The 26,727-nt window shown below is 42.5% G+C and overlaps 2 protein-coding genes across 2 annotated transcripts in view; one reads left to right on the plus strand and one right to left on the minus strand.

Moving 5' to 3' along the window:
* Nucleotides 1–7,121, plus strand: part of LOC119657173 (nose resistant to fluoxetine protein 6-like) — a 32,342-nt gene extending 25,221 nt beyond the window's left edge. The window contains exons 9-11 of the mRNA XM_038063960.1: nt 50–515; nt 579–1,009; nt 6,884–7,121. Coding sequence (XP_037919888.1) covers nt 50–515; nt 579–1,009; nt 6,884–7,091 — 1,105 coding nt within the window. The 3' untranslated portion in view covers nt 7,092–7,121. The remainder of the gene's footprint in view (nt 1–49; nt 516–578; nt 1,010–6,883) is intronic.
* Nucleotides 7,122–7,371: 250 nt separating this feature from the next.
* The window catches only part of LOC119657174 (nose resistant to fluoxetine protein 6-like), a 100,262-nt gene continuing 80,906 nt past the window's right edge, over nt 7,372–26,727 (minus strand). Inside the window, exons 3-8 of the mRNA XM_038063961.1 lie at nt 26,030–26,199; nt 16,792–16,928; nt 16,220–16,707; nt 15,939–16,132; nt 7,704–8,172; nt 7,372–7,626 (exon numbers count right to left, since the gene is read on the minus strand). Of these exons, the coding sequence (XP_037919889.1) occupies nt 7,447–7,626; nt 7,704–8,172; nt 15,939–16,132; nt 16,220–16,707; nt 16,792–16,928; nt 26,030–26,199 (1,638 nt within the window). The 3' untranslated portion in view covers nt 7,372–7,446. The remainder of the gene's footprint in view (nt 7,627–7,703; nt 8,173–15,938; nt 16,133–16,219; nt 16,708–16,791; nt 16,929–26,029; nt 26,200–26,727) is intronic.

The raw sequence follows: 26,727 nt of genomic DNA on the forward strand, positions 1-26,727 counted from the left end.
AACAACATTTCAGATGTAGAACTTTATTATTAAAAACCGTGTCTTCTAGTGTAAGTCAATTTTATCGAACGGCAAATTTTGTCTACTCATCACCTTTACAACGTGCAACCGCGTACGTGTCCGGAATTGGGATGGGTATCCTGCTGAAGTCTATAAATGGTTCATTCAGGCTTTCCAAGATCGCACAGTGGACGGGAACCATGACAGCACTGTGGTGCATAGTGTGGTGCTTCTGGTATCCATCACCAAGTGTGCAAGTGGACTTTATCTATGAACCTGCTGTCATGGCTCCGTACGCCTCATGGGCGCCACTGTTGTTGTCCTGCACTTTAGCTTGGGTGACATTTATTTCGCATACGAACAATGCTCCAGAATGGCTTCAGTCAATACTATCATCCCAAATCATCCATTTCTTGAGCAAAATAGCATACCCCATGCAAATGGTGACCTATGTGGTTCTCATCTACTCAGTGGGTGTAACGAAGGAGCTTACAACTTTCACTATTTCTGATTTGGTAAGTTAATTTTTCGGCCCCATTTTGGCATTTTTTAACCCATTTTCCTTGAATACTCCACAGATTAATTTCCAAGAAATTACAATCATAATTGCAGCCTCTACCATAATCGCCATGCTCTTCGACTTTCCCATGCAGAACATTCGGAAAATTCTCATAGAATTTGAATTCCCACCGAACAAATTACCAGTTGAAGCAATCGAAGATATTCCGGTAGAGCACAGATTACCTTGGGTCGACGATACGCAGGACACACGAAACAGGAAATTTAGTGATTTCAACAGTAGTCATGGAATACGACAAAACTATCACGATAATGACGAGGTTAACTCAGAAAAGCAAAAGGATGAAACGCTAGGAGAGGATTCGGAATCTAATGTCGAAGATATTCCGAATCGTGTGAAATTTAGTAGAGTTGAAAATGTAAATGGTAGTGTGGATTTTGAATGGAGAAGCTCCAATGAAGTACCTGAAGAAAGCTGGAGAACAGAAAGGTAATATATTTCGAGGTCATTTTCCTGTCAACTACTGCACAAAATTAGGTCTTTCTTGCAGCACGTTCAGCTCCATTACTCTTATTTTAATCATTAAAAACTAAATTCCCACCAAAATCACGGCCTGAAAACATTTAATCGTGATAATACAAGATTGCTTAATTTTGCATTTTACGGACAACCAGCGCATCTTTACACATTCCTACGACATATCTTCAGTATATCTACAAGCTGTAATGAGACATATTTGTGTTTACCCTATCCTTAAAAGGTGCATCGGTTATAAACTTTTTTCTTTTCACCTCCTCGGGCACTTCGACTGTAACTTTTCAAACAAGAAGTGACACATTTGTCCCTAAACAGAGTGTTCAGCTCGTACTGTGAAAAGCCAACGAACCTTTTAATTTATTACTGTCTCAAGCTAATGTAGCTCGATGACAGGACGCACAAAAACCCTCATTCCCTCAGTGTCAGCAGTTTGAGATACCGCCTAGAAAGAAAGTCCCAGAAGGACCAGCAGAGATACCACTGATCATGTACTCATTGTCCTAGTAATGCACGCACACTCTTTCAAGTTCATGGAGCTCCCTGGCTATTGTGCTTAGTTAACTTCTATCTGCCTAGACTTCCGCCCCAATAATTGACCTTAGCATGCAGTCTATAATCAACGTTTCCAAGTTCCTTCCTCCTATGGACCTACAAATCATTCAAGCCCTTCTAGCTTGTCGATATACGTTCCGAACATGCGTCTTCCAGAGTAGTTTTTAGTCTTGTGTAATTGCCAAATATTTGACCTCTGTTTCTCCTTTAAGTTCCTTAGCATGTACTCTAATGTCTACCAGTTGAACTAGCTTGCGATTCAGTTTTCTTGGGGCGACCATCGTGGGAGAGTGGGTTCCACTACATGGCGTAACTAACAATACAATTTTCGCCTTTCTATGCATTGACTCTACAGCCTCCAATGGCCTATGTGCCGACCAACTTCGTTGTTTGAAATAGTATCATCACGTTGATCTTCGTGTTGAGAGAACTAAATTTCTAGATTTTAGACAAAGCATCGAAAGGGGATCTAGTACTGTTAATGCGTCGGTCAACGCCCATTTTGATGCCACTGTAAACAGAAACCACACTTCCTAGATATACAAATTGGTCAAGGCCTTTGATACTCTGTCCGTTAATGCACATAGGGAGAGTGTGATGATCCATCAGGCTGAGAACCTTGGTTTTGTCGGTGTGTAACTTCAGTCGAATTCTGCTTGCCTCTCTTTCCAAACTAAGAGCCATTTAGACAAGATCCATGACCCCCTGAGGGGGTAAACAGGTGTTATCATCGGAATCGGGGTGTTTGAAGAAAGATGTCATGATTCATCCTCCAGGTCCTTCGGATAAAGCAGCATATCGAGCTGCAGTTGGATCAACGGGCAATGTTGAGTTTGGTGAGTTGCAGCTTTCCAACACGCAGAGTGACGTGGTGAATGCAACACGCAAACGAAGGTAAACGAGTACCAGATGTGTTCCCTTTCGAGGCTGATGTCAACGCCTCTTTTGTTATGCATATCTAAAAGACAACTCCTAAATCTACTACTAATCCCAAAGTGGTAAATCTCAGTTTGAACTCAACTGACCCTATGGCGATCTCTGTGCACGCACAACGTGCGACTAATGATGAAGCAGTAAAAGCTACAGAAATCCCATCAATATCGTTACGGTTGCCATTTTTAGGAGGCCTTCCCTAAACTTCGTAAAATTGTTCGCAGAAAGCTAGCCAAAGCCAGTCCTTATTCTGGGACTGCAACGCCTTCCTTTCGTCGAACTTCACCAGCCTAATGACTAATTCCGGTGGGATCGGGCGACCTCCACTAGCAAGTAGGACGGTGCAACGACTGCCTCCCTATTTCCTTCCCCGGCTTCTAATGATACTTGGGCAGACGCAAAGTCGTCAGTCAGGAGCTCTGCAAGTTATATATATTTTAAATTGCAGATGTAGTTTTGCACAATGAATGTTATCCTGGACTATCTTACTGGAGGTCATTGTCTCTAGTAATACTTAGAGCTCTTCTCCAGTGTCGAGGTAAAATCTTACCCTGTGCCTTGCTGTCATCTACCTTGTCTTCCAACGCCCACGCCTGGGCAGAAGCTCCACTTCGGTAGGCGTTCCACCTCATGTGTCCTCCAAAGCATCCATCCTTCGTTTCTCCTCGTGCATAACTTGCAAGAGGATGTTACTAAATATATAGTTGATGAGGCAGTTACGACGTTGTATATCCCGCAGGAATGGACCATCTACCCAGGTGGTGAGGAGTTTGCCTTCGGCCTACACCTTGCTTCTAAAGACTCTCCAAAACTGAATATGAAGACGTTTATCCAGAGCAATTAAGAAGCCGGAATTTCTTCCTTCTTGGGTTCTGATTTTCGCTTCTTCTTAGCCGGTTCCGCGGTTGAAGGTTTAGGTCTGTGGTGAGCTTCCTTAAAGGCGTCTTTCGGTTCGAGGCCTTCTTTGAGATAGCGCAAAAGCAACTTAGAGCCTGCCTCACTGACCCCTCTCTCCTTCTCGGCGTCTGATATACTGCCGCCGGATATAACTTTGCTGATTCGTCCCTTCTGATGAAGGGGATTTCAATCTTTACAGTAGGCCAATGTTATGTTTAGCTTCACTGCCTGTCTTCCCAACTACCTCCACTTTGAGTGTAGTTACATGATCGTCAGTATTGTGAAAATGTGCCTCCGCCTGATTATGAGCAGTATAGGGTCCCATTTATTTGTTCTTAACTTTCTTTTTTATTAATTTGCTCACTCATTCGATTCCCGTGAGTATAAAGGTTAGGAGGTCTGCCGTGTGATAGCTCTCAGTAGCACAGTGAGACCAAGCTAACTCACTGAGCCGACCAGATTTTAAGGAGGCGTCATTCGAATACAATCTAAAAACTATCCAACGGGTATGGTTTATGTCATTATGTCATATAACATAATACCCTGAATTGAGGGGGAGGGGATGTTCTTCGGCACTAGCTTCGTGAAGTAGAAGAAAGAGACCTTCCACAGAGCTATATTCCACATGAATCTATCTACACTTCACTGAGTGACCCCAGCAATCACGTCTTATAACGTAATGGTCAGTCGAAGCCCAATTGACTTTGCTTAAACAGTGTGTCATCAATTACGTGTCATCAAGTTACGGAAATATACGGTCATGAAAACTATGGCTTCCCGTCATATGTACAAGCAAAGTGCTGCTAGAGCCCATTTTGACATTCAGATCACCCATCACGATTATAATGTGATCTTTAGAAAACCGTTAGCTTCCTCCCTATATGGGAAATCTCCGTAAGTGCGAAGCGCTTAACCTGGACGATAATCTTGCAGTCAACAGTCACTTCGCTCAGACCCAGAATACCCAGCTTACGTTATATCGCTAGAATTTTCACTCAAATCGGGAGAAGCGAGCAGTCTGGAGCTCCTCAATAAAGTGATCGAAGAACTGTTGCACATTCCAGAAACTAATCATAAACCGTTCTCTACCAGCAGTAGCCAAAAACCGTTGCTGCGGGGTCAGGATCCGAGCTGTTGTTGGCGTTTTAAAATTTGGAAACTGTCAGATCAAAATTTCGATCACCTTACAAAAAGCAGGAAATAATTTAAGTGCAACAATTCCGCTAGGTGTGACAGAGAAACCTGCAGTAAACCGACTTTCAAAAGGTTTTATTTTGCATTAAACTATCTTTCGCGGAAGCCAACTTCAGTTATTTAAAAACCAATTAAAATTCTTATTTAATGACTTTATTTTTCCGTCATTGCTGGTTGTGAACGACGAAATATTATTTAAATCCCCCTGGTCTTGTCTGGTCTTTCGTTTATTCACACAGAGTTGTGAATTCTCTAGTACTCAGTTGACTCTCTTCTTACTTCTAATAAATTTTATAATGAATTCAGTAGTCTTCACAGATTTCCACAGTATATATATCATAGTATAGTATCCGTCCAATATAAAGCCTCATGGAATATTCCGTCCACACGAAGTAAAACTATAGTACTATTCTTCGCCGTAGAATTATAAGTTGACTGACCACTTGGACTGCCAAGAAGCGGCCACACTCATGGAAACGTGAGCGGATGGTTTTCATACCGAAAGCGGGAAGCGAGGCCATAAGTCAGCGAAGATCCTTCGGCCAATCCGCATCACGCTTTTCCTGTTAAAGACCCCTTTTGAGCACCCACTTAAGAATGATCATAGCGGGGTCATCTTTCACAAAATCCCAACATGCCAAGCTCAAGGGCAAATTCACAGGAACCGCTCTTCAAAAAGTAATAAGCACGGTTGAGCGTTCTATACACTACATACAACATCCCCTAGCCTACCTGCCTTTCTGCATATACGTAGCTGCTAAAGTCATCGAGGATGCTCTAACCACAATAGAATTCGAGGGGTTTTTTTTATATAATGGATAGTATCTGTCTTAGTAGCCAATTAACTAAAGCTGTGTGATAGGGACGTCCCAGGATAACACCATCTCTCCGGTGTTCTGGTTGGTAATGTTTAAAGAACTTCTAAGGATACTGAACGGAAACGGGGTGAAGATGGTATTGTATACTGATGACTTGGTGATACTCGTGTCCGGGCTGTTCTCCTCCGTTATGAATGGGATGAGGAGCAAAAATCCATCCAAAATGGAACTGCTATTTATCATCAAGGCAAGGGTATTTAAATTCCACCTCCCGCGACTAAATGGGGAGAGATTTCTACTTTCTTCCTTTCCAATGTAAAGTACCTGAGGTGATCCTAGATTCTAAGCTCAATTGAAGACTAAAGAATATTAAGAAGGCTTTTAGAGCCTTCTACACCTACCTACACCTTTTTCTCCTGCATCACAATATTGAATATATTGTATCTTGCAGTTTTATCAGTCACCGTTAGTTTGCATGTTTAGCAGCGAAACTCTATGTCCTTAATAACTTCCTACCTCAGGAACTCCGAGCATTCTTAACAACCACACAACACACAAGCCAATACTCATGAGGAATTTTGTAGTGGACTTTCGTCCTGACTGGCAGCTAGGCGGCCATCTATGTTTTCTACATCCCTAGCTGGCTCTAGTTTCCTGGTCATGGAAACATTGGAGAGAATGAGGAGGCAGGGAGACTCAGCCCGTCGGCGACTGTAACGGCGAAAGTTTATCACTTACGATTGGTCGGGAAAGATCTGGCCCGCCTACAACAAGACTGAATCGCAAAAGATTTTCAGCCCGACGCGCACAACTGCGTACCAGGTTATCGCGATTTCCACGAGGCATAATTTACAATTGGTATTGTCGAAGTATGGTATTAAGAGTTTGGAGAAACCCTCAGGCACTTCCTTTCCTTCCTAGGTAAATAATTATTTGAAGTCCTCAATGGGACGAGCAGACTCTGCATGTATTAGCGGTTGGGCATTGCTCTTTCGGGGTCTATAGCATCTAAACGGCGTATATATTTATATACAATTCATTATGGATTAACTAAAATGAACCTTGTTCTCAAATTAAACATTGTTCGAGTTTTTTAGATTCATCATCGAGGATAAAATATACCACTTTCAAGGCTTTGTTTATTAAAATCGCATATCTGAAATCCAAACTGAAAACGATAAAATACAAAAAAATATCTTCAAAGTAACAATATGAAGACCAGGAATAATTTTAATTGCAACCTCATAATTAAGGAATTCGATTTTTGATAGTTGACAATAAGACCTGTAGCCAAAATCTTGTGTCCATTCCACTGGTTTTATAATATATCGTTACGTCCTACCAGTTGATCTTATGATTCAATACGGAGAATTTATTTGTCATTTCTTTTAACCTAATTAAACAATCTATTGACACCAAATATCTTTTGCAGCGATTTAGATGCACACGATTCTAGTAGCGATTCACAGCACATAGAAGACTCAGATGAAATCAATAATGGAGTAGGACATAGTTATGAAGACGAAAACGAGGAAGACGAAGAAGAGGACGACATTTCCGAATCGGATGAAGTTATTCGAAGACCAGTTGGATTGGAGCAAGCTTACCCAACTTATAGAGTTAGAGGTAGATGGGAGTGAAACGAAAGTTAGGCTGTTAAAGAAAACTATTGTTGTTATCATTGTTATCGAGTGGAATTTTATCCATTTATTGTTTTTCCTTTACTAGTAACCTTTTAATATACATGAAATGAAAAGTAATACAAAATCCCTTAAAAAATTTCACAATAAATAAATTTACAAAACTTCTTAAAACTAAAGTCTTTGCTGTCGTCATTACAAGATTATTTTCATAAAAAGGCAACTCATATTGTACGAATGCGTTGATGCCATGGAGTAGCTCGTGGTATCAAAGTAGTAATCCTAACTTAATACTATCACTTGCTTCACGTGGTTTATTTACAAATAGTCAACATTAGAACGATAGGGTGCTGGGTTACGCTATTTCGTCTGATGTGCTGGGAGATCTATCCTCTTTCTGCTGGTTCGTGAGCCTTCTTTGGAGGTTATGCCGGAGTAATATTTTCTCTATTCCATGAATGGGCGATTCAAATAGGAGGCAAAGCAGAATTGCCACTAGGAATGTGAGCGCATTGTGGGCTGTTACCTCACCAAGCTGAAATGAAATAATTAAATTCGTGTCTTAAGCCTTCGCGAGTGAATTGAATCATAATAAATTTATCTGAAACTTACCAGCCTTATATGGCTCATATACACTGGTGCTCTGAGTGTTCCAAGTTGGTACAACTCAACTATTCCGTTGGACAAATAGGCGCAGTATGTAAGCCGGCTCAAAGGATTGAAGATACTGGACGATAAGAATGATTTCAGAAAACCCGCGTTATCTGTTGCTACACTAATCACAAGCCAGCCAGTAAAAAAGCTCCATCCAAGGCGATGTAGTCCTGCATAAAGGGCACTTTCCAAACTGGTGAATGGGCCCAGGAAGAAAAATGTAATCGAGAACATGGACATCAACCCAACTATTGTCGAGAAAATCCATAGACTTATGACCGCTGCCTTGGGTATGACTATTTTTTTCTCTTGGACATAATGTAGTAAGAAGCCTGTAAGCAGTCCAAATACATATGCAGTGGCCCGCATGTGAGTTTTGATGTAGGTCTCCACAAAATATTTATTCGTTGAAATGTCAGAAACTTCACTAAAAAAGAGAAAAAAAATTAGTTTTAAACGTTACTTTTTTTAGTGGTTCACAGTCTTTTGAACTTGTGGATGAAGCCTTCATACACGTGAGAGAATATATCATCATACGTTGGACGAACAGATTTGTAGTTTGAAATTCTCAACTGTTAAATGGGGGTGTCTAAAGTTGCGAGGCCAAAAGAGATACATTTGCTATTTAATTTAGTGAATAAAGCTGTTTGTTTGCGTTAATGTACATATGATTGCATATCTAAATAATATATTTTTTCTTTGGCAATGAAGGGTATATGCACCAGGGGTCGCTTCATTAAGCCATTCTAACAAATCGTGTTTACCAGAACGGACGCTGCAGCTCATATGCATGATCTGAAGTCAAACATGTCAGAATTTGGAAACACAGCGCTTCAAGTGTACCCAATTTTCTGTACTATGCTACTAACATTCTAAGCTTCTAAGCTCACACGAAATATACAACGATTCCCGTCAAACCCGTTCCCCCAATAATATGCCTTTGATTATGCCGAACGTTATTTGGTTTGTACTCTTAGAATAAATTTAAGGAGGCTTTCTATTAAAATTCGAAAATATAACAATAGAGTATTATTAAATCCATTTGAACAAAAATCGACATGAGATTAATTTTCAGGCATAGATAGAAAGGCACCTTCATAATTACGGCTGCTCTTCACATGTATGGGAACTCCTCCTTAAACTCCACTCAAAGGCATGTCTTTCAGTGATTGCATGGAATTTAGTAGCCTGTATATGTCAATCTCCAATAGGTGTAACTCTTTTCAAGGAAAATGCGCGTGGCAGTCAGAAGAGCAGATAGACACCTTCGTGAAACATGGGCATGTGTATGCCCAGGCAAAGCAGGTGGGGGGAAAACACACAATATGAGGATGCCCAGAACCGAAAACCTTTATGGAGGAAAAAACAATATTGAAACTTGCTGTGCCAGTGCTTGCAACTGCAGTGGCGGTGGCTTTTAGAAGTGGGCAAGTAGGTTCCTGATCATCAATATATCGATATCTCTCGACTGCAGTACCTTGGTAATGAGTTACTTGGCTACCATTGCGTCTAATACTACATGTAGTCTTGCGAAAGTGGTGTCTCTAATGAATATATCGCTCATGACAACACGCATTGTAGGATTACGAAAAGATACTTCACAGTTCACAGTAGGAAAAGTTTACCTAGTAGGGAGATACTGCAGGAATTGAACTGGAAACCCCAATTTTCAGTGGAAGTATAGGTCCCAAACCGAAATTTGGATTGGTACCAACAATGGAGCATAAAACCTGGATAGCGCCTGCTGAACCAAAATCTGTACTGTCAAACCCATCTCCATCTCCACATGGAGGTCGTTGAGAGTTTTTTTTAATGAAGGATGAAAGCAGGAAAAATTGTTCCAACTATTCATCCATAATGAGAGCTAACTAGGCGAGACAACCCTAAACGGAAAAGCCACGCTGCCTGGACTGACTACAGAACAACAAACCCGGTAACTAAAACGAACTAACAATTTGCGCATTTTCTCATGGAATGTGCACTCCCTGCAAATGCTCCTCAGCAGGGCTCGTTTTCTGGAGAAGAACCACTACACCATATACTATAGCATTCATCCAGTGTCCAGGTCCGGATAGCTGAGTGGTTAGAACACAAGGCCCTCGTACGGATCGTGATTTGACGTCGGATACCAGTCGACTCAGCTGTGAATGAGTACCTGAGTCAAATCAGGGTAATAATCTTGGGCGAGCGCAATGCTGACCACATTGCCTCCTACAGTCTACTGTGGTGTACCGTTACGGTCTTGAATGAAGTGCTCTAACACACTTCCAGGCCCTGATCCAATATGGATTGCTCCGCTAATCATTATTATTATTATTATTATTATTATTATTCATCCAGTGAATCCAGCGTTATGATTGATACGGTCGCAAATGTACTTAGCCCCAGCCACAAGAAAAGTCGGAACGGCTGGTTCGACAATGAATGTAAACTAGCAACGGAACGGGAGAATGCAGAGGCCTATCACCAACTCCATGCAGTAATGAAATACTCTGGGAGAACCAGCAAGTATATAAACTCGAGCAGGGCAGGGAGCAACCGCAACTGGCACAGAAGCACAAACAAGTCAGTAGGATGAAACTGACAGAATGGGCATATTGAAGCGAAGGGTTGAGTATTCTGATGAACTGGTCAACAACCAGAACATCGGCGATTTGGAGGTCCCGTCACCTGAAAACGACGGATAAATAGTGCAACAACCAAGAATAGAAGAAACAGAACAGTCCGACTTAAAAATCATAATTCGCGGAGCCGATGGAACTATCACTCTTCAAATCCAAATCCAGGTCTACACTGACGATATTAGCACTACGGGAAAAATTGATAACACTAAAAAACTGCTGACAGTTGGTAAAGTGAAAATAGACTGGGTCACTTGCCGACTTAGAAGGCACTCGTCCTTCAAGTGCTGCTTTGGAAGTCTTGATTTTCGTCCCATAGCGGTAATTTACACCACTATTTGCGATAGGTCAAAAGATGCAGAAAATGAAGATAAAAAGGTTGCATGTTCAAGGAATGCGCAGCTGAACCTGAGTGTATCTTTGCAAAAGGAAAGAAAGCATCAAGTGTAAGCATGCCGCAGGCTACAGGAAGTGACTAATATTAAGGATAATGAAGAAATAAGGCTGATGGAAATCAACCTCAACCATTGTGAAGCAGTGCAGGGCATACTCTCACAAACCACTTATGACAAAGGAGTCGAAGTGAAGCCTAATTGAAGCGCAAAATACAACTGGCAAGGTGGTTAAACGCGACTATGCAAATCAAACCATCCAAGAAAGGATGGAGTTTCAGGAAGTCAGATTCATCAGAGTAAAAAAGTTGGGATGTTTATATACAACTGATATGATACACCAAGTCTAACGATGAGAAATTATTAGATGTCTTGGATTCGGATGCAAGAAATCGAAACTCTAAAATCATAGTAACTGTCGAACTCTTAACACCAGCGACGATATTTTGCTTGACGCTTGTGCGTAGCCAAACTTCGTGCTTTCTAGCGTCGGATATGCATCCATTTTTCGGGGCACAGATTAGGACTCAATAGTCTGTTTAATATATTTGAGTACAATATTAGCCTGGAGGATGGTCTGGTTCATTCGTGGCGATTAAGAAATTTCCCTGTAGATCGCAAATGGTCCATGCGGCGTTGCACGTACGCGACTGGGGATCGAAAAATAACGGTTGGCGTCTAAAAGGGATGCTTTCGTATAGATGCTATTGAAACGCCGTGATCCAGATAATGCGACTCAAGAAAAGGTGAGATGCATAGGAAAAACATGGGACAATACCATTTCATGGTGCCGAATCGTCACCAGTTAGCGGCCAAAGCGTTGGAGAAACAAAGAAATAACATACTTTCAGTTAAGAAGACTCTAGTAGCAATCTAGGGAAAAATCAATTCGGGGAGAAAGAGGAGGCATACATTAATTTTCGAGATAACCTTAAGGGAGCTATATCCACCAGCAACCTGGAATACTTTAAAGAACTTTGTGCGGAGGGAGATGAGAAGATAAGGAGGCGAACAGAATAGCTGACCTGCCTGAATCTTCTTTTCAATCTAGTGATGGCGCTGTTTCCCCCCCCATAAAGGGGATGACTATACTTGCGGTAATTAAAAAGGAATTTAAAAGGGATAGCCGGATTATAAAGGATAATAAGACGCCCGACTTAGTTGTCCTCCCTAATAGAGGTCCAAGCCCAGTTGTGAAATAAGGAGAGATAGCTTTAGTCCACTGGTAGCCCGGGTCAGCGTCTTATGCGGTAGGATAGCCGCATCCCAGTCTTCCTGGCAAGCTACCATTCTCCGGACACTTCACCTAGAGTTTCCTCTAGGTTCCTCCTTTCTTCCACGAACCTAGGACACTGAAAGAATACGTGCGCTGGGTCTTCTGGGACCCCGTCGCAGTTTGGGAAATTAGGCGAGGTGTCCAATTTAAACCTGTACAGGTATTGACGGTATCCTCCATGGCCGGTGAGTATTTGATGGCCGGCTTGGAAGTGATGGTATGATTCCCGATTCGAATGCAGGCGTAATTTCTTTTCCGGCGCTTAGTGATGAGAACCGCTCCCGTCTTTTCCTCCGCGAGTGTCAGTCCAGCACTCTCTAACCAAGCCTTAACAATACTAATTGCTTCGCTAGAGTACAAGTCAGCATCCTCGAGATGCTTTGCGACCACAACCAGTGCTATATCATCGGCGTAACCCACCACCGTGGCCTCCTCCGGAACCGGAAGGTTAAGTGCATCATTTTACATAATGTTCTACAGTAGTGGGCCCAGTACAGAGTCCTGTGGGACACCCGCGGAGACAACGTACTCCGAACTTTGTAATCCTGCAGATTACATCATACTTGGCAGTTAGACATAAAATGCACTACCGAAAAGGAAGGTACGAATAGCTAGTTGAGCTTCCGTAACGCGGTGAAATCTAGGCATCAGACACAGTACGGGTTTCTGCAGACAAAGCGCTGATCACATACTTATCAACCCTCTAGAAACGTCTATCATAAGTAGAGGGGTCCATACGCACTCTGAGACCAACAACTTTCTGTCCGAGGAGCCAGGAAAACCTGCCAAACCAGATCAAGGGGCTGCAATGAGCAACTTATCGTTGGTTCAATAATTTCGGGACAGGCAAATCGAGACCTTGTCACCCCCTGTCTGTGAGCTCATCTGAGGGTACTATCAACTCAGAGTCTATCCGCATACTGAAAGTCATTGTCCAAGGAGACTCGTTGAGCCCTTTTTGATTTTGTATGGCACTGAATCTCCCTCATGACTACTGAATAAAGCTTGAAGACATGGTTTTGCAAATTAAATATGGTTTACGTGCCAAATTCAACTTGATGTACATAGACGGCATAAAGAAGTATGTTGTTACCGATCACTGGTGTGAATAGTAGACATTTTTAACTTCCATATTGAAACAATTGCCGAGGCAGACTGGTGGTGATGTGAAGGAGCTCGTACTGAAATTATCTCGGAGAAGAATAACAAGTCGGGAAACCGGAAGCTGGACACTTTAGGTACAAAAGGTTTTGTGTATTTCTTAGTACGTAGCACGTAATATATCCATATATTATGTGAGAGTATCCACTTTCGGGTGATGTTGACATTCATAGTCTTCAATTTTCAAAGAAGCAACAAATTTGAGGTATTATAACTTTGTTAGTAATAGTGCGATTTCCACCAAACTTGGTAAGATCATGCTTTATATTATAGCCTATATCACTGCAAAATTTCATGGTACTAGGATGAACTTAAGGGGGTTTCTAACCAATTACAAAAAATTGTAGTAATATACTATTATTAACTTTATTTAAACAGATATCGGCATGGAAGGTATTTCGGAGCCCAGGCACCATATAGTGGCAGCCTCCACAGATTTTTCGGTTTGGTAGTTTCTGAGAATGGCCCCCTTAAAGAGGTAATCACTTTCAACTCCCCGTGCTCCCCACCCTTCCAACAAATGTCAAAACTAAGATCGGCTTTGAAAAGTACTAATCGAGACCTTTAATTTGATACCCCACACGACTATATTTGATGAAAAAAAATTTTACACCCCCCTTTTGCATGTATGGGGACCCCCCCTTAAATTCGACGTAAAAGGATGTAATTCACTGTATGCGTGAGTGTTCACAGTTCCCACCTTTCTACCAAATTTCGTGTCAATTGCTATAACCGTCTCCGAGAAAAATGCGTGTGACGGACAGACAGACAGACGGACAGACAGACATACAGTAAACCGATTTTAATAAGGTTTTGTGTTTACAAGTAAGCATGAGGCCGCTTGTAAGGCAGATTTCGGGCTGACTCCATTTAATTTGAAGAATGAATCGATCTTTCAATCCTCTGAGTTTGGTGAAGCTAGACCAGTAGCGGATCGATAAATGGAAGTCGAAGACAATGCATGGTAAACACCAGAATTGTCTCCGGCAGCCATTGTTGTTGTTGCTATCCCCCTCACAGCTTCCTCTGATGTCCTGGGACTTTCACATAGTCTGGTTTAAACTGTGCGGAAATAAACAATTCGGCAAACGCGCTCGATGCTGCGGCAAATTCTTCTCAGATCCTCCCACCAACCTACTATCGGTCATCACCACCAAAGCCACCAAGTAAGTAAGATCGGTCGTGCTCAAATATTTAAGATTCAGTGGTGGTATTAGGTAAAATCCGGTATCTTCCGAGATTGTGATAACTTGAAAAGAATAATAATCGTTAGCGCGACAATCCTATTAGTATTACCCTGATTGACTCAAGTACTTATTCACAACTGAGTCGACTGATATCCGACATCCAGTTACGATATAAGTTTGCCTGCCACCAGTGGGAATTGAACCGCGAACTTCCGTTGCGACAGCGTAGAAGTCGTAAGCTCGCTGTTAAGATCAGGTCGGACTAGTTAATTTCCTACCGAAGCCGAATATGCAAAGATGAAATCCATAAATATATCGCTAGATTTGCCTTATAGACACGCAGGAAAGATGCTAGAAAGGGTCGTTTATAATTGACATTATATTATAGAAGTTTTTCGACAAGCCGAGGTCGACCTTATTCCTTTCAAAAACTTCACATCACTGTCACAATTTTTACACTTCAAGATACATAGATTCTAAATATGACAAAAACAAAACTAAACGCGACACTCGTATTTTAGTATGTATTACCACATTGGTTAGTATTTTCCTTTCACCCCTTCCAGCATATTCATTACTATCATCAATAGTGCAAGAGGCTAAATCACGCCGTGACCTGCAGAATGTATTGATAATAATAATAATCGTTGGCGCGACAATCCATATTAGTTCAGAGCCTTGAAGTGTGTTGGAGCACTTCATTCAAGACTATAACGGTGCACTAGAGGATCACAGTACCCTATAGGAGGCAATGTGGTCAGCATTGCGCTCGTCCGAGATTATTACCCAGATTTGACTTAGATACTCATTCCCAGCTGAGTTGACTAGTATCCGCCGTCAAATCACGATGCAGATCCCACTGCCACTAGTGAGATTTGAACGGCCACCTTCCGTACGACAGCCAAGAATCCTACAGCAGCCTGCTCTAACATATCATATTCTCCGATCTTGGTCGTGTTTTTTTCTTTAGTCGTACCCTTCAACATTCGCTTTGGGATTGTTGCATTGTATATCCACTCCCCGTGGCCTGTCCACTTCAACTTGCAAACCCCGGTTTATGCTGAAGCTCAGTTTCAACCCTCCATGGATCTTAACCTGGGATTCTATGGTCGATTTCGTCATCCATTCAGTGGGATATCAAAAAGAACATTATTTTATATAGTATCTTACGATCCAGACTGTCATAAGCCCGTGCGAAGCTTACAGAGAACTGGTGCATATCCATGTTAAATTCCCATCATTCATCAAGCAACCATTTTACTAAGAATAGTTGATCAGATCACGATACTCGAAACTCTTTTTCTTGATCCCTTTTTACTCCTTTTTAAGGTAATAGTAATTTTCTTTTGGAACACCTTATTGAATTTATCAAATTGAAGTTTTAGAGATTTAGCCACTTCAGAAACTCTGCTGCTAATCACAAACCAATTCATATGAATTTAAGTGGAAATGCCCTACCTAGTCATTCCCTACGACTTCCAATACAATCCTCTAATTAAACAATCAATCTAGATATAAAGTAAAACAAATCACTGAAAAACCCATTGGCTACTTACTCTGCGAATCCGAGAAGGGTAGGGTCCCAATCCATTACATATGTGATGGCAAAAGGAAAGATCGAAGCAACAATCACAAGGAAGGACAGAAAATGAATGCCGAAGTTTCTCTTCTTCCAAAGTAAATAGATAACGCACGGTGCGAAAATGAACAGCTGAGTATCCGTAGATAAGTACCAGGATTGGAACATGCACTGAAATATTAAACAAAAGATTAGTATCTCCAAAAACTTTTAAAAAATATTTCAGTTTAGATATTCAATTTAATAAAAACCACTCACCAATTTATCTGTTCCGAAATAATTATTCACGTAAAGTATATTTAGCCACCAAGATGACTCACATCGTTCCTGTTCCATAAGCATCCTTCCTTTCCACAGAGGACCTGATCCGATATATGGTAACCAAGTTATATAAAATGCAATGACAGCCAAATAAGCTGGTGTCAACCGAATGTATCGAACTACGTAAAGGATAATGGGGTTTATCTTTCCATTTCTATTTTCCAGCTCTTTTAGCAAAATTCGACAAAACAAAAATCCGCTCAGTAGCAGAAATGTGTCCACGAAAAGCGGCGAGTTCAAGAGGAATCCATTTTGGACACGTTTGATATCGCGAGCGAAAAAATCTGAATTAAGGACGGGTCCTCCAATGATGAATAGCAATGCATGGCCGCAGATGATGAATAGCATGGAAAGAGCCTTTACTCCATTTATTGCGCTCAAGCCCATTTGGTCGTTACTCTTCTGTACCAGCTTTTTCAGATTTTCTGTAAAGTTTAGAAAATTATTAAAAATTAAAAAAAAAATTAATTTATTCTACCAAAATTTCGTTATGGAAAAATAAAACCTACCAATAGCGGAGAATGATTTCACTGCCATTTCGAAAGATCCTCTGGGAGACAACTTGCATATTGAGCGTCTTGATAGCAGGTACATATCATATATCGTGCAAAAAATTACCATCAACGCGAAACAGAGAATTACACAACTGAAAAATAACCAAAAAACATATAAATTAGGCAAATGTGTACAGAATATTGAAAGTAGACACCTAACACTAATACTTGGCTGTAAATTTGTCTTTTTCAACAATATGCCGGCCCAGCATTTTTAAAATTTTCGGACAAACGACGTTAATAACTTTTATTTCTTCGCGGTCAAACAGCAAAATGTCACATTGTAAATTAACTTTTCTACAGCATGTCATGTTAAACCTAGTGGACCACAACTTTCCCATCCCTGCAACTAGACACGGCAGCGGGAAGCGCGGAGTGAATATTGGAGACACCTTGCGTTTCAATACTATAGATCTACCAATCAAACCTTAATGTTCCAGTATGAGACTGCATATACTCCCTTATATATATTGGCAAACACCATACGAGTAAAGCTTCCACTTTTTGGAAAACATCTGACGTTAGACTGCATCATCATCCTTAATTCCACAGTTACATCCCTGATCCCCAAATGTCCAACATATACCGCTGCAATTTTCTCTTAAACTGGGGATCCTAGATGCATTTGGTTATTTAGGACAGTACTCAAATTTCAATAACCTTCTTTTTTCTTCTTCTCCTACTATTGGATTATCATTACTATGGAAAACGTTACATTAGCAGGTTGGTTAGACCCCTCTTTTCCAGCTCATAAATTTCAACCTATGTTGATCGCGCTTTCTTGCGTTAGCCATCTAAACATTCCACAATTAATTACAAAAGAACCAGAGTAGAGTAGAGTAGGATTTGTCATTGTTTATCACGGCCTTAGGAGGCTCGAGGAATGCCAGCAAACAACATATCAAGATATTATCTAAATCGACAACTGAAATGGAAAGGAAATAAAAAAACCAGCCGCCTACCACACGAAGAAGAACTATTGAAAATGAACTCAGAATCTGCAAAAAAAAACTAGGCGGAACCACCGCAATGCCGGTTTTGGTAGAGAAGTTATGTGGAGGCGAAAGGCTTCACTTAAAAGTAAATCTTCGACAACGACAGCGGGAGTCCTTAGAATTCTCGCTTTCTCCAATTTGAGCGGGGATTCCAAGCTGGACATTCTGGACCTAATCGAAGTAAGATTGTGCGACTCTGGACTAACTAATTATATGCAGTTCAAGGGAGGCTTCCTAAAGGTGATATTCTGATCATGATGGGTGATCTGAACGGCAATTTGGATTCTGACAACACCTTTTCCTGACATCTGATGGGCAAGCACCGACGTCTGGACAACTGCAACGATAATGACGGCAGGTTCGTTCGTTCGATTTCTGCTACTTTCACCGCCTCGTCATTGGTGGCACAGTATTCGAGCAAAGCCTACAGTAAGGTTACTTGGAACCCCACAGCAGTAGAGTTAGGAGTTGTCTTCTGGAAGTACGTAACAAATGCGGTGTTGACATCGACCTCAAAAGAAATCAACATCTTGTGTTCGCTTACGTTCGGTTGTGTGTTGCGTCCACCACTTTTCGCAGGATTGGAGGTCTACGACCTACCAACTTCACCATCGGCCGCGTATATGATTCAGCTATCGCTCAAAAGTAGGAGAGCTGCTGATCAAATGGCAGATATACTAGGTAACCGGCCTGAGAATATCGATAGCGTTGGGCTGCCATCAAAGACGCTCTTTCTCGTGTGCTACACAGGTCATCGGCCACGTCCTAAAAGGGAGTCATAAGATCCAGATGAATGTGGAATAAAGTCTAGCCGACGGTGGAATTGTGGCGGATCGATGAGCAGAAGCGATCAAAGACTGTAATAATGCAGCAGAAGCGATCAAAAGCTGTAATGCTACCAGCGATGGCGACCGTGACACTCTCGAGCTCCGATACCGTACGAAATCCCGATTTATTGTTGCATTGGTGCTGCCGTAGATTTCAGAACAGTATATCATATCACGAAAGAGCTTGCATGTGGCCGCAAATCTTTCGATGGTCCTGTGAAGGACGTTAACAGTTGACCTCTCATCCTCGTCGACAAGCAGCTAAAGAGGTGGAATGAATACTTCACCATGGTTTTTAACCGTATTACATCCGGTGAGGTTCCACGCGTACGAAAATCTTGGAAACCCGAGATCTTTCCTTGAGGGTGCAAGAAGGGGATGATCGTTAAGATTTGTCTGTCTGTCTGCATATTGTTTAGTAGTTAGAAGGCGGAAAGATTTCTAACGTTGGATCCGATCACACGATTATGTGACACTTTTCCTCACTAAGTTCGTGTTATTATTTATTACCTTCCTACAAAGCTCCAACTTTCTCAGCACATTGAACATTGCCTTCACCCACCCGAAGGTATGCACGTGACAAAGCTTGGACATTTTAAAGCAAATATATACAACACCCTCCATAAACATCTCACACATCGGTCCTGCAGCGGTGCAGGTATGCGAAATACCCGACATATCCGCTTAGGACTGCTTTAGGTGGCAGCAAACCTCTCCGTGTCATCGTTTAATCTGCTTTGGAACATCGCAAATTGTTCTGAAAGTCCAGTGCCCTCACGTAAACCACTTTTGCCACTCCAGAATAGACTCAGTTTGTGCTAATTGCCAGCGATAGTTATGGGACTCGCTGACTATTTATGTTGAGTCAGAGAGGTTCGACCATAGTTCGGCAAAGTCTTCATAATGCACTTAAATGATAGACCTCCAAATTTTATTTGTAGCTTTTTTTCCCTAGCACCAGGGCTCTGACCGGGGCTACAGAAACTAATATCGAGCTAACAACTCTCGGGATAAGGATCCGACGGTTTTGCTTGGAGCACCTAGACATATTTGGTAATAATTCCACCAGCAATACTTGTTGCGAAGGTAGATCTGAGTTGAAGTCCTGAAAGGAAAAGAAAAAAGCCGACCAAAATAAACAACTCGTGCACTTGAATGGAGAAATATAAATTGCTGCCGGCAAGCGGCAATCTTTTCGAAATAACTAGAGGTCAAATGGTACATGAAAATTCTGAAGAAGACATTTCTCCCTGAATTATAATAATAATGTATATACTTCGCCGTAGCCCGTCCCAAGCCCGATTGTGAAAGGAGGAGGGAGGTATAGCTTCAGTCTGAATGACCGTACGCCACCGCAGCGTCTCAGGGGGTAGGTGAGGAAAGTGCAGGAACTTTGCAGTCTTGCAGATTGCTCACTGAGGAAGCTATCCCCACACCTGGCAGTTAGGTATAAAATGCAAATCCATATATGAGAAGAAGAAGAAATTTAAGGTCCGATACGGATAACCGGCGGGAGTCGTCTGACTTGGTGGCTGGGTCGAGGTCCCGTAATGGACAGCACGGCGTCGAAACCGCTATTCGTGGGGCAGTTCGACGTCTAGGAGCCACGACGACCAGAAACATTGCTCCGCCTGCTGCAGCTGTTTTCCCACAGTCTGTGGCGAATACCTCAGTAGGTTCGCGTAGGCAGCGAATGAAGTGGACTGAGGAAATGAACCTCTTCATCATCCGCTCCTACTACCAAATAATGGCGGGGGCGGGTACAACATCTTACCGCCAAACATTTGTCGAGCGTTTCCCGCAATTCGTGCCCGTGACTGTGCAGCGAGTCGCAGATCAGTACCGCTTTATTACACGTAGTGACACAATCCCAGTCACCATTAGGGAACGTCTTCGACTTAAGGTCACCGCGAAAACTGGTGACTGAAATTTGGCGTCTCGAGCGGGTAATTGCAATTCCCATAATATTGTCACCTACAGATATTGTATCTAAATCCCTCACGGGTTTCCTTACTGGGACTCTCACACAGTTTGGTTCAAACCATGCATACGTGCTTGATGTTGCGGGGAGTTCTCGACGGATTCTCCCATTGACCTACTACCAGCCAGAAAGGATCGTCCGAGCCTAAATGCTTGGCACTTAGTGCTAGTATTAGGTAAAATTGTGACATCTCGGATAATAACCGTTTGCGCAACAATCCAATTGGATCAGGGCCTTTAAGTATGTTAGTGCATTTCATTCAAGACCGTAACGGTACACGAAAGGATTATGGTACCCGATTGGAGCCAATGTGGTCAGCATTACATTCGCCAGGGATTATTGCCTTGATTTAACTCAGGTACTCATTCAGAGCTGAGTCGACTGGTATCCGACGTCAAATCACGATACAAATCCCACTGCCACCAGTAAAGTTTGAACCGCGACCATTCGTACGACAATCTTGAACTCTAACCACTTAACTATCGTGAATTACCACATACAAAAAAATTAGGGCTTGAGCTAAACCAGCACAATTTTGTTCGTTAAAACTTTCGCAGATTCGCAAAATCCTCTGAAGACCGCAGGCAGGAAACCATTGAATAGGTGATTCTTGGGGATAGTATAATGAATGCAATAAAAGGTCTGGGTGATTGAAGCTGCTGCAATCTTTCAAACTAACCTAACCATCGTGCTCTGTATTATGGCCTTTCCTGTCGCGCAGTCTTTAAATCATACGATTTTCACTGAATTTTTAATTTTGAAAAATAAAAGCATTGCATGGTAATAGCAAGATATCTAAGATAACAGTAGGATACATGGAGGTATATCTCGATACCTCATCAAGAAAGTTTTTTTTTGGGAGTAGGGTAGGTGAATATGTTTACTTACAGAGTGTTGGACTCCCGCAACAGTACGCTGTCGGACTACCACCTAAACACTTCCCTGTCATCAGAGAACTAACCTGGAATCGTTTGACACATTACTTCACACTACTTCCTAGCCTTCAAGTCAGGGAATTCCTTTCATCAACGGGAGGGAAGAGGAGGAAGGGAGTTTCAATTGAAGGAACCCTTACTGTTCGATCCTCCGCCGGTCGAGTTCAAACTTCTTCGCAATAAGAAGAGCCCGAACATAATGCGCAATACGATTCCACTTGAGCAAGGCGCTTACGATGCATCTCCTTATCAAGGACATCAGCCCATACGTCCGCACCATAGGGCAGAACCGACTACGTTGATCCCATCAGTAGACGTCTCCTAGTAGATATAGGACCCCCAACATTCGCCATTAGCCGACTCAACGTTGCGACTCCAGCTACAGTCCTGTCCGCCGCTGCTTTGATTTGCTCGAAGAAGCTCATCTTCGAGTCGAGCATTAAACCAAGGTATTTAACTGCTGGTTTTGATTCTATAGTCAATTCGCCGATCGATATGGGACGCAGGGTCAGGATTCCTCTTCTAGTCAAGACGACTACTTCGGTTTTTTCCAGCGCAAGGCTGAAACCGTGAGCAGCCATCCATCCGCTTACCCGCCGCATCAATATGATATGTCTGGTTTGCGCCTGTTCAACATTGCGTCCGGCAACAAGTGCCGCAAAGTCGTCTGCATAACCGACCATAAGGGACTCTTCGGGCATATCGAGTCTCAGCAGAGTATCATAGGAAGCCTCAATATCCGGAAAAGATAGCTTGGCACGTGAAACGAGTTTTCTAATGTACCTAGCATATCTGTTCATCTTACGGAATTGAAGGCATTTTTGACATCACGCACTATGAGGAGCACCATTTGTCTAGATCGGGGGCTGCGTACCTCGGCTCGATGAAGCGCATCTATGACCTCCATAACAGCATCTACTGTGGATCTCCCTGTTCTGAACCCGAACTGCCCTGGGGATAAGTGCCCGGCAGCGCGGATCGCTTCGGCGAGTCTACTCCTGATGCGCACTTTCCTCGCTGTGTCAAACATACAGAGCGGTCGGTATGCAGACGGGAGCCCCGGGTCTCTTTTACCCCTTCTTTACAGATGAGTCCCCGTGCAGACTCGGGTCTGATCGCCCTGATTAGGCCTTTGCAGCGTTCGCTTACTCCGTCACGGCCGGCAAGCCAAAGTGAGTACAGCGTCCCCCGGTGCCACCACTATGGAGGTTCTTCTCGGCCACTTGGTTTTGGTTTGGCCGACAGGGTTGCCGCCCGTCTTGCTCACTACCACCTCTGAGTACTACATTCCAGCGACAAGGAAAAATGCCCTCCTTCAAGCAAGCGCTGAACGCCTCAAGCAGAAATTCTGGCCGCTGGCGGAACACCAGTTTGTAAACTTCCTCGACCCTTTCCGCGCTATTGACATCAACCCGTACAGGATATCTGGTGAGCAATGCCCGCACAATGCGGTCCATTTGGTCGGTACTTGGTATACAGGGCCTCCGGAGAGCCCCGATTTTCCGGGTGACAAGCTTACAACCTAGTCCCCACGGGTCCTGATTCACCTCGTTAACAAGGTCCTGCCAGCCGCGAGCTTTACTTTTATTTATAGCGCTGCGGAGTCTCCTTTTTGCTGATCTAGACTGAGCCTTTACCGCGCATTCCTTCTCGTTTGCGTACAAATGTTGCGCCAAACGGTGGAGCGTATGATATTCCCTACGTAGGGCGGCAATTACTGCCGTCCACCAGTACATAGGACGTTTGTCGCACCCGGGGGCTCCTCCGGGGCATGGAAGCCTCCCACGCCGTCGTTGTCAGGTTCATCACTTAATTTACGACGGTGTCAGCTGTGACACTACCACCCCCGGAGCGCCCTACAACGCAGTCCTGCCTGCTCCAAGAGCTTCCCGATGTTAACCCTCACGACATTCCACAGGCAGGGGGAGCGTCGCGTTGGTGCACGCCGGTAAATAGCGTCAACCACTTCGAACGCGATGTACTGGTGATCACTTGCGAGAAGTCTTCTAGGACTCGCCACCCGTCCATCGATGATGCCAGATTTTCCGACTCAAAAGTGATGTCAGGAATGCTTCCTCCACAACCTGGGCACCGAAACGATAGCGTGGATCCGGTTTTTAAAACCGAGAGTCCGGTTCTCGCCGCCATTTGCAGAATCCGTTTCCCTCTGGTGTTTGACTGAGGCATGCCCCATTCAAGGGCCCTTGGATTAAAACCACCGCCTACCAGGATTTGTCCTCAGTGCTCGAAACGGCATCCTCCACAGCATCAAGCCGGCGCCGAAAGTCTGGCATCGTCTCCCTAAACACCGGATCCAGACAAACTCGTTTCCCCGACCTTTGGCAAGAACACGAAGTTGAACGTCGTCCCGATCCCAAATGGCAGCGGTATCCGATAAGTCGAGATGCTATGAGAGCGGGTTTCGGTAATGCTCGCTAATTAGCACTAGATCAGCATTTACGTCCGGAGCGAAGTGTGCTAGCAATTGGTAAGCGGTTGCATTCCGGTCCATCTTAATTTGTAAAATGCGGATCATGCCATTCGCACCCTAGCCCTCTCCAATTCCGCCCTGAAGATTAGACACCATCCCAAGCCCGCACCAGACGCTCTCACTAGACGCGCCATGATCCCTGCAGAGAACGCAACTCTCGCTTTCATTGCAGGTCTTTGCTTGATAACCTACTTGGCCGCATCTCCTGTCCGGTTCCTTGGAAGCTGCTGACGTGTGTCCATAATCCAGACACCTATATCCGCATTCGCACGCTGCATACTATCCATCCAATTTTCATTCTCCCGTTGCTAAGGAGTTTCGTCGTATATTGCTCAGGGACTTCCACCACGGCAAGGTTTCGGCCTCAAGCATTTACAGCGGTGATACCTCCCCGGGCATTGGTTACCTCTTAAACTGAACTCAACTCAATCACAGTAAGTTAATGAATGTTCTGTTTGTCCATCTGTCCATTCATATGTCTGTTGTAATAACGGGTAGATGGGGATAACGCGCTATGTTCCATTCAAGGTATAATCATAACGACAGATCGCCTGATGTATATGTTGCTAGCGGAACAAAAAAAATCTGTTGGTACCATATTATCAGTATATCCAGGACGGAATACGTCACACTTTGTAGAAAACCAGTACGATCTTTGGAACAACAACAACAGACTATTCAATTTATTTCTCAAAGTGCCGTTTGAAGGATGCACCAACAAAATACTTGAAAATCCAAAATAATGCTCGTATTAGAAAAACGAACAAATAGAAAAAAGGCTTGCCTTAGTTCGGCTAATCCCCAGCAATTTCTTATCGATATGCCACAGGACAAAAGCTTGTAGAGAAACTCTCCTCCGTGGAAAGCCCCGATCCTACTATATTGGAGGACACAAGGACACCAGATTGCTTCCCCATACTCTACTTAGGGCCTGGCTATTGAAGTTGGACTGGTAAGGTGTTCAGATGGACAAATCCGTGTTATTGCTTTTCCCAACCAGATCGGAGTGTACTCGAAGAAGTTAAGGTTTGGATCGCAGTAATATTCGTGAGGCATACATTCTCTTATAACTTGCCACCTCAGCTCAGACTTCTACTATTTTGCGGCGGGCTTTTTCGAAAGTCCTCTTTCGGTCCAATTAATAATGGTTAATTACTTCCACACGTTGGACGAAGTATCTACACTCAATTTTAACCCCTCATGAGGGGAAGATTAGGTTCTTACCTATAAATTAACTAAAATCACAGTTTCACAGTTGATTATAAAATCAAAAATTATTATTAAGTTACTAATAAATCGATTACAATATTAATCGGCTTTCTTTTCAACTTTTTGATTTCATTTGCAAGTTTTCCAAATATTAACCATTTTAATTCACTTTCTTTACTTCATAAAATATAAACAATTCCGAATAAATGTCCCAGATTACCCTAGCGTGCAAAACAAAATGAATATTACATTTATCCACGACGTTGGTGCAATTTAATTTATTTTACAGTTTTGCAAACTATTTTTCGCATAAATTTAAAAATATAGTGCTTTCGCACTAACGTCGAACTTTCTGCATGACCTTGCGTTCCAGCAAACGTAGGTATAAATACGTGCAAAAACAGTTAATTCGCATAATTGTGAACCACTCATTGTCTGCATCTACGTAGTATGCCTCAATGCGGAATAATTATTCATGAAGAAAACGGAGGTAGACAGTAACCTGATGCATACTATATTGCTTCACTTATTCCCATGGGCGTGAATGATAGGAAAACATATTTCTTGGATAATTCCGGGCTTCGGAGAACTTCATATGCATAAAAGTTCCATTAGCTTGGCGAATTATTTCTGGTTAATTCTAATCCAACTATTCATTGATATTAATTGATTGTTCCATTTAATAACATCAAACGTTAGTAATCATAAGCCCATTTGCTATGGTCGGCTACTATTCAATAAATTAAGCTTCTTACCTGTAGATAATCATCCCCTTGGAGATTTCGAATTCATCTTTATGGTAGCAGTTGTTATCAGATACACTAGTCTCATAGTCCAGCAAACCGGACATGAAGATTTGAATATCATAAGCACTGCATGATCGGGGCACACATATCCCCCAATGTATTGTAGTTTCGTTTGTCCGCTGAAATAAAAAAAGTCCTTTGTAGTAATGTCAATTTAGGTACTTTTAAAATTGTAGATTGTAGAGAGAATAGAAATATCTTGGCCGAAAAAGTTTTGAGATATTGATACCTTAATGGTGACGACGCGTTCTGTTTCATTTTGGAAATTATTCTCAACAAGTTGAAAACCGGAAACTCGGGCCCTTCAGGGATGAAAGGCTTTGTGCGTTTCTTCGGTAAGAATTGTCCCATTTGCACCTAACTTGCAATGTATGTAGGCATGTTATAGATATTTAGCGTGTCAGACTACTCACTTTAGTGTGATATTCTTATTCAGTGTTTTGAGTTGGAATAAATTAATTAAAAATAAAATACAACTTGGAGTTACCATAACTTTGACAATAATAGTTCGATTTTGACCGAACTTGGTAGTATCAAGCTCTATAACATAGCCCATACCATTATTATTGCAATTTTATGATTCTAGCATAAAAGATGAAGGAGCGTTTCCACCCAACTTCCCAAAAATGTAGTAATGTATTATTATT

The sequence above is a fragment of the Hermetia illucens genome, chromosome 5, assembly GCF_905115235.1.
Source record: "Hermetia illucens chromosome 5, iHerIll2.2.curated.20191125, whole genome shotgun sequence".
NCBI lineage: Eukaryota > Metazoa > Arthropoda > Insecta > Diptera > Stratiomyidae > Hermetia > Hermetia illucens.